Consider the following 9655-nt stretch of genomic DNA (forward strand, 5'->3'; position numbering starts at 1 on the left):
TCAAGTACTTGACAATACTACACATATATCCTCGTTACCACACTATCACTATATATCCTTGTATCGTGATACGTATTAACACACTCTTAGTTAAGAAATACATATTTAAATGACTAACAATCCTCTGAGGAAACATCCTGATGTTTCTACTCGAGTCATGGATCCACTCCGAGTCTCTTCTGGGTGATTGAGCTTCAGAATACTCCAAGGTCTCAGACATTACTAGTGACAGGATCATGACACTGCACAAGAGCAGCTGAGACCCACCCTCGCCCCCCACTGTGAACAAATCCCACTTATTATGAAGTGACTGGATCGACCCCCACTCCGTGAGTTGCTGTTCCATTATAAAACCTCTTCTTCACTGGTTTGTTTTGTGTCACTGAAAAAAAATCTCTACTAGAAAAAAAAGAAAATCTAAATAAGTTTTACGGATAGTCTTGATTTTCAAGTGTAAGATTTTTTCTACTGCAGGGATTCTACGCAAAATATCGTTGATTGTTTTGAGCAAATTACTCTCAGTATTAGTTAAATAGTTTACAACGAGTAACATTCTCTAAATACAAGATTTTCTCATGTAAAGTTCAAAGGTGGTTATTTTTGGATAAAACATTTATCCAAAATGAATAAAAAAATCGACTACTTTATTTCCTTTTTTCACTCATTTCTTATTAATTTTGCGACATGATTATATGTTTATCAAACATGATACATTAACGTTAATAACAATCTCATAAACCACAACAATTATTAACACTTATTAATTATTAAGATACTTTTATGACGGACGACTCAGTGTTCAGGTGTTTTGAATTAAACATGTTAAACTAAGACTGAACAACTAGTCTTCTAACGATAAATTATCTTTATTCAATTTACATGTTTCTGCTCAATCCCCCTCAGTGAACTCATCGATGCTGCCAAGCGTGTTATTTTAAATTGAATTATTTCAAGCACATCCATGGTTCGGTGGCTGTTGAACCGAGGAGTCTGACTCTTGACTCAAGTGAAGCTGCTCTGTGTTCAGACATCCCTGCTTCACTTCTGTGTTTTTCAGACGCTATTTGAATTTTATACTTTCAGGAGTCGATATAAATGTCAAAGATGTCATTAAAAAGGTTTGTTAGAATCGAATCATTATGAATTTCTTTCTGAGAACCAGAATGTCGTCAGTTTTGATGACCGCAGATTAATGATGGAACTAACTTTTATTGTTCGGTGTGTGCGTCAATGTTTGCGACACATGCTGTAAAATCTCTCCGTCACTTCCTGTTGTTGGACTCATTTCAAAGGTATTTCAAATCATAAAGTGATCTCAAGAAAACGTACAGTTCAAACTATAACAGTCGAAGAGCTGTCGTGATGCTGTCGTCGTCCTTCAACGCACATCCGTGACCGTTCGCACACGCGTGGCTGGTCACGGCATCACCTGACGGAGTAATGATTAACCATCAACCAGGTGAGTCAGCTGGAGGGAGTGTAGCGACTATTCTTGGATCAGGACGTGAGTCAAATCAAAACTGTGGACGACATGTCGGCGTGGGAGTGGTCGTTGCCATGGAAACATTCAACCATAAACCTGTTGACGCGATGAAACTCGTGATAACGCACAATTTTATCAGTTACTGTTGTGGCTCGATCTACACTAAGATCAACACAACACATCTGACGTCGACAACACAATCTTGTTCTCAACAACAAGCGCGGATCCTTTTGTCTTACAGGACTCAGGCGGTCATAATTCAAGCTACACTTCTAGACGACCAGTGATAACCGTTGACCAGGACTAGTTACAACATCTACACGTGGCTCAGACTAACCGAGAGATTAATCCATTCACTCGATCCTGTTGTAGAGGTGAATTAAAATATAGATATGTTTAAATATCACTTTACTTTTAATACTTAAAAGCACTGTACCAATAGTTACTTTATTTTTGTTTGCAAATATTTTATGTTGTATATTTCAATAAAGTCATTGAATTCGTTTTTTATTTACACTTTATTTACAATTAACATACAAATATTCATGAATTATGGTAATTGATTAGGGTTATTAACAAGAAAACTATGGAAAACATATAATAATATCAGATCTTAAACTGAGCTTTTGTTGTTCTTAAAGTATATTTGTCAAAACAAATTAACTTTTCTCTGTTATTAATTAAATGCATTATTATCATTCATTCATTCATTCATTCATTTTCTACCACTTTATCCCTTATGTGGTCGAAAGGAGACTGGAGTCTATCCCAGTATCATAGGGCGAGAGGCAGGGGACACCCTGGAAAGGACGCCAGTCTGTCGCAGGATATAACAAAGACAGACAACCATTCACACACACACTCATACCGACGGACAATTTCCCCAAGTTCTCAATCAACCTCTGTATGTTTTTGTACTGTGGGAGGGAACCGGAGTGTCCGGAGTAACACGGGGAGAACATACTAACTACACACAGACAGGTCACAAGTTGGTTCTGCCTGGAACTGAACCAGCAACCTTCTTGCTGTGAGGCGACGTGCGAACATCATAATAGTGTATATTTGACAAAGAGAAATCATGATTTTTTTAAAACAATATTGTAAGAGATGAAGTTAAATTAGTTTGTTTCTCAGTAATTCTGTCACATTTGGAAATGTTTGCTCCGTAATAGTTTTGTTTTTAAACGTCTTCATATTTGACGTCTGTTTTCTGAGCTTGAAAGAACAAGATAAAAAGGTATCATCGGAGCGGATGATACTTCGGGGCCTCAGACGGCGAGCTGGTCATAATGGCTCACGAGTGACGAGCCTCTTTGTTCTGGAACCACTCGAACCCGAGCGTTCGTTAGAGCCCGTGACAAAGACGGTTGTGTCCGGCGACGATTACGTAACGACTCATTCACCGGCCGGCAGGACTGACCCACTTCTGGACCCTCCTGAGCCACCGGAGCCTCACCAGGGACTCGGAGCTCAGGAGCGCCGCGAGGATCTGCACCGCGACTGTGGAGAGTCTGGTCTGTGGACACATGTTGTCAATTTGCGCGTGTGGTCGGAGCGAAGGACCCGGGCCAGGATCTACGTCAATGAGACCAAACCTGCAGCGTCGGCTGTTTACGCTGCCATCTTTCCATCCTTCCATCCTTCCATCCTTCCTTCTTTCCGTCTCTGAGCCACAACAAGAGCGTTAACTCCTCGCGGTCTGAGTGTGGAACCTTCAGAGGATCGCTCCAGGATTCCACTTCACATCCCAACTTTTCTGCTGAGGCACACGTTTTACTAACGTGTCGTCATGTTGTAACACTTTTGTAGGAAATTACACCGAGAAAACTGAAAAGAAATACAGTCGACCTCCATTATCGTTTCGTATAAAACGTTGACGTCGAAAGAAAAAACATTTGATCACAGATTGAAAGTATTCGTCGTGAGGCGCAGAAGTGCAAGAAAATGCCATCTTAACAACGCCATCATTTCTTCTAATCAATATTCAAATTATTTTTTCAATGGCAGCAGTCATTACGTCCTCCACAGCAAGGAAAATGATGACTGAGGACGAGAGGATACAGTGAGTCCAGCAGCTTTGAAAGCTGATGTTTGGACATATTTTGGTTTGAACACAAATTAAAGTAGTTACGACTTCGTCAAGAGTCATGTGGTCTGTAAATACTACAACACCAGAGTCAAGTACTGGACAATACTACACATATATACTTGTTACTACACTATCACAACACCAGAGTCAAGTACTGGACAATACTACACATAAATACTTGTTACTACACTATCACAACACCAGAGTCAAGTACTGGACAATACTACACATAAATACTTGTTACTACACTATCACAACACCAGAGTCAAGTACTGGACAATACTACACATATATACTTGTTACTACAGTATCCCAACACCAGAGTCAAGTACTGAACAATACTACACATATATACTTGTTACTACACTATCACAACACCAGAGTCAAGTACTGGACAATACTACACATATATACTTGTTACTACAGTATCCCAACACCAGAGTCAAGTACTGAACAATACTACACATATATACTTGTTACTACAGTATCCCAACACCAGAGTCAAGTACTGGACAATACTATACATATATACTTGTTACTACACTATCACAACACCAGAGACAAGTACTGGACAATACTACACATATATACTTGTTACTACACTATCACAACACCAGAGTCAAGTACTGGACAATACTACACATATATACTTGTTACTACACCATCACAACACCAGAGTCAAGTACTGGACAATACTACACATATATACTTGTTACTACACTATCACAACACCAGAGTCAAGTACTGGACAATACTACACATATATACTTGTTACTACACTATCACAAGTAACAACGATATATTGTTATTTGGAAGAAAAAACACTTTTTCTGGCTTTTACAGCAAAGAAATTAACAAATACTTTCTCTAATCAAATGTATTTGAAGTAAAGTGCTTCTCAAAATATTAACAAACATTTAACAATAAACAATGAAGTAAATAAAGTGCATTAACATCTCAAACAACCTGGAGCAACATGTAATATCCAGTATCTGTGTTGTATTATTTAACTTTAAACTGTGTTTTAAAATGAGTCCAAACATCAGCTTTAAAAGCTGCTGTTAAATATATATTTAACCATTGAAATAATAATTTACTTTAATTCAAAGTTATGTTCTTTATTCGACTAAAGTTTATCTCGTCTCTACAGAACAGAAAAGTTAACTTTGTCTCGTTTCTTCTTTCTTGTATCTTTAGATGTTTAATAAAGTTAGTGTTGAATCTTCTAGTGAGATTTCTCCTCCACACGTCCTTCGTCTTCACTGCAGCAGAGACGCTGCTTCACAGACGTCAGCGCAAAAATAAAGATACAGTATTGTGAGTAAAAATATTGCGATCTATAGTTTAATCAATATTTTCTCACACCCATAATCGTGATACGCATCATATCCTCACATTCTTTCAAATACGAAACTCTTCTGTTTAGGAAGTTAAGCTCAAGTCTCCATTGGTCAGTATTCAGCGTCACGATCCGAGTTAAAAAAGTAACGACGCAGTAACAACATCGTACACTCGTGTCCCGAAGCTTATCAGTCCAGAGTCACCCCTTCATTCATGAGCAGCACGAGGCGTCACAGCAGGATGTCCTCCGTCTGAGTTACAGTAATAAAGACCCCCCTCACAGCCCCCCGGGTCCGTTACGACCCGGTGACGGCCGACCCGATCCCCTGCTGACCTTGTTACAGACACAGGAAATGAAGGGAGCCTGGATCCAGACTGTGTTCGGAGGAGGATTTGGGAGACGGGACGTCACAAAGGCTTCGTTCAGGAGCCAAACAAACACACTCGCCTGTCAAAACACTCCAGTTAAGAGTGTGAACCGTGACCCGTGAGAAAACTGTGTCGAGCGGCCAAGAGTCCACTCGCGGTCCAGAACCTCCATGAAGACTGGATCCTCAGACACTGTCTACTGTTTCCACAGGTTTATTGGTGATAAAATGTTGCAAAGGTATGTTTATTGATTATTTTTAACAAACACTAAAATGTAAATTAATATTCAAGTTAATATATCAAATTAATACAATGAAAACACTACAAATATGCAAACATGATTTATTTAATGAAATGATTTTAATCATTTTATGATTAAGTAATGAAGTATTAAGACTGTTTTACAGTCTTTGGTTAAATAGTACAGTTAGTTTTAATTTGTTCGGTTTATAATTTATTTTCCCAGTGACATAAAAGAGCAGAAAAGTAAAAGCTAAACAGTACAAACAATCAAATGTATATACATGCAATCTGCTTTTCATTCTACTTTTTTAAATAGTATTAAATAATTCATTAATTTAGTAAACTTTTTTTTTTGTACAAACAGTAATTCATGTTTTTTTTATTCCTAAAATAACGTCTTAACGGAGCCTCAGAAATAAATGATGATCAAAAGAATGACAGAATATTTTAACTGCACAGGAATGTTTTGTGGTGTTGAATTGAAAGAAATAGAAATAAATAATATTACATTAATTTAATTGTTACTTAAATATTATATTGGGTATATGAAAATTAACAATTAAATAATATTAAGAAAAATTAAAATGGAATAAATAGAAACGTTATAAAAATCAAATTAATTAAAATAAAATCAATTAAATGAAAAAGTCTCTCGGTAAAGACGGGACAGGAAGAGATGCACGTTTACGTCTCACTGTTCCTGCACATCTTTCTGGGTTCAACCATCAGCTGGTCCCAGACGCCTCACAGTGACACATGTGATCATTATGGGATGTCTCACAGCCTATTCAACACGTCTCTTATCAGCGGCGGCAGGAACTTCTCCGACCCTCTGTCCAACAACCTGACCGGGCTGAGATAAGGAGCCTCAGAGAAGAAGCAATGCTACACACAAGTGTGATTTATGACCACAAACAACGATCCTGTTTAAAGGCTCGGGTCCAGATTTGTGTCTTGTGTGGATCTTCTCCTGCAGACCAGCATCTGACAGTGACACCTTCACTGCTGCCGCCGACAGTTCCTGCGTCACGACAGACACGGACTGAACTACAGACTGAACTACAGACCGAACTACAGACTGAACTACAGACCGAATTACAGACTCCAAGTGTTGACGAAAGACAAGCGTTTACTTCCTGTTCCTAAAAACTCTATTTCCACACCTGCTCCCTATTGGACGTTTGCTGCGTCAACCCCTGCGCCAGTTAGCATAAGCTAGCTAGGAGCTAATAGCTAACGTGCATCGCTTTAAAAAATATACATGTTATTACACTAGTGTTGTACTCCTTTAATGTGTATTGTCTATTTGTACTTTGAAATATTGTTGTACGTCAGGTTGGACATTTCCTCAGGGGCCACATTATAAACAGTGACTGTTGTAAGGTAAGGTAAGGTAAAACTTTATTGATCCCTCAGGAGGTCTCCTTCTGGTGAGGGGCCGTGCAGCCGGAGAGGAGGAGCCAAGAGTCAAAATATGATGGAAAAACTTAACATAACTTGAAAGAAATTGTAAAAAAAAACTAGTTAGAAGAAGAAAAAAATAATTAAAAACATAACATAAACCTGTTATGCCAGTTAAATAATAATAATAACCTCTTCTGATAGTTAAACAATGTAAAATACTTTTCTAAATAAGAAATATATATATATATATTTGAAAAGAAATGTTCACCTGAGCACGTTGTCCTTATAAAATAAAAGTAAAAAATAAATAAAAATAAACAAAAACATTCCTGAATAAAGACCTCGAACAAGTTGTGTTTAGAGTTAATATTATGATAAATACAAAATAACATAGTTAGCCATCACCGTCCATGTAACACACGGGTCACGACCTCACGAGGGCCACAATAATCCAGCCAAATGGTCACATTTTGTACTTTTCCAAGGTCAGTTATTTAATGACCTGATTTTAAAGTATTAAAAGTTATTTTGTGTATTTTAGTATCGACAGAAACCATGTCGTGTAACCAACACATTAATAAATGTAGTTTATGTCGACAGTTAAATATGGTCCTGGTCAAAGCTAGCTTGAGCTAAGCTAACTTGTTTTCTTGGTGTTCCACTTATTTAATAAAACCTTAACTCAACTTTCTTATCTTATTTACTCAGAATCCCTCCTTGTTTCTTCGTATTCAGTATTTATTTTAAAAAAATGTTATTCATTGTCTTCATTTCAAAGTGTTAAAAGTTATTTCTGTGTATTTTAGTTGCATTGTTATATATTGTTTGTATATGTTGACATTGATGCAGTTTAATGTCAAAGCTAGCTTGTGCTAAGCTAGGCTAACTTGTTTTCGTGGTATTCCACTTATTTAATACAATTTTAACTCAACTTATCTTATTTACTCAGAATCCCTCCTTGTTTCCTCTTAGTTAATAATAATAGTTGAATGATCTTTGGATAAAACTGTTTAAGAAAATCAAACAACATAATGACATTTGTATTCACAGAAGCTAACTACGAGCTAATAGCTAACACCGACAGGTTAACGCTAATGTTGATATATTTCTCCGTTTTTAATTTAAAAAAAATGTTATTCATTGTGTTTATTTCAAAGTTATTTCTGTGTATTTTAGTTGCATTGTTATATATTGTTTGTATATGTTGACATTGATGCAGTTTAATGTCAAAGCTAGCTTGTGCTAAGCTAGGCTAACTTGTTTTCGTGGTATTCCACTTATTTAATACAATTTTAACTCAACTTATCTTATTTACTCAGAATCCCTCCTTGTTTCCTCGTAGTTAATAATAATAGTTGAATGATCTTTGGATAAAACTGTTTAAGAAAATCAAACAACATTAAATGACATTTGTATTCACAGAAGCTAACTACGAGCTAATAGCTAACACCGACAGGTTAACGCTAATGTTGATATATTTCTCCGTTTTTAATTTAAAAAAAATGTTATTCATTGTGTTTATTTCAAAGTTATTTCTGTGTATTTTAGTTGCATTGTTATATATTGTCTGTATATGTTGACATTGATGCAGTTTAATGTCAAAGCTAGCTCGTGCTAAGCTAGTTTTTCTGGATCTTCCAGTAAAGATCAGCGTCACAGGTTCTAGTGCGAGGATCTCACGGATCACTGAGCTGAAGAATATCTTTATTTACTATTTAAATCACTAAATACATAATACATTAGTATTGAACAGTTATTATTTGAATCGATCTTTAAATGACGTGTTTATTTAAATCCAATCCTTCACTTTTATAATGTTTACAAAGTGTTGCGCAGGTCGTGACGACATCAACTTCAAACGACGACGTACGAGTCGCCGCCGTGACGTCATCCGACACGACAGGTGACGCACGCGCTCACCTTCTTGAAGTAGTCTCTCTCCCCGCGAGCCTCCTTGTTGTGCAGCAGCGTGTCCGTCATGACGGGGGTCAGGGGTCAGGGGTCAGAGGTCAGAGGTCAGGTGGCGCGTCCTTCTCTCTCGCGTGCGTGAGCTGCGACTGAAGCGAGCGCGAGCGGGAGCACGAGCTGCACGCACCAGGCCCCGCCCACCGCACGGGGAGGGGGGCGGAGCCTGCGCTCAGAGGGAAGACGATTGGCTTGTGCGGGCTGTCAATCAACTTCAGAGAACGCGCAGGACTGTAACGCGCAGGCGCAAACTTTGAACGGCGACCTTTGGAATAAATATCTTCTGAAACCTAAACGTTGTTTTACTGATAAAGTTAGTGATAAGTTTTAGTGTTTAGTATTAAACTGATCGAGTTTTGATGTGTCTTTATTTACCGGTTTTAACGTTTGAGTTTTTCTCGTTTAAACTTTGATTCGATATGTTGTCAGAGTGTAGTTTGAATAAACATAAACATGTCGTTTATTTTCATCCATCTGTGAATACTTTTAAAAATGTGTGTAAAAATCTGCTAAAACTTTGATATTTGAAGTGTTTTTTGTGTTTCAAACTGAAATCAATGATTAAACAAACTGAAATAAAAGTATGAAATTGTTAAAATCATTTAGAAAAACATTATAAAGGACTGAAATGTAATGTATTTTATTTAAAGCGAGGGGAAATACTACATATATACCAGTTAATATATCAAATAATGTGCAGGTATTTCATTTGAGTTTGTGTTCAAAGCTTTTTTCTCCACATTTGTCCTTATTTGGTGAAA

At 37.3% G+C, this 9655-nt stretch overlaps 1 protein-coding gene across 2 annotated transcripts in view; it reads right to left on the reverse strand.

The window, feature by feature from the left end:
* The window catches only part of rhpn2 (rhophilin, Rho GTPase binding protein 2), a 33942-nt gene extending 24957 nt beyond the window's left edge, over positions 1 to 8985 (reverse strand). For both annotated transcript variants that reach the window (XM_087793015.1, XM_087793014.1), the window contains exon 1: positions 8850 to 8985. In XM_087793015.1, the coding sequence (XP_087649141.1) occupies positions 8850 to 8909 (60 nt within the window). In that variant the 5' untranslated portion in view covers positions 8910 to 8985. The remainder of the gene's footprint in view (positions 1 to 8849) is intronic.
* Between the last annotated feature and the right edge of the window lie 670 nt (positions 8986 to 9655).

The sequence above is a fragment of the Callionymus lyra genome, chromosome 6 (assembly GCF_982586985.1).
Source record: "Callionymus lyra chromosome 6, fCalLyr1.hap1.1, whole genome shotgun sequence".
In the NCBI taxonomy this organism is placed as follows: domain Eukaryota; kingdom Metazoa; phylum Chordata; class Actinopteri; order Syngnathiformes; family Callionymidae; genus Callionymus; species Callionymus lyra.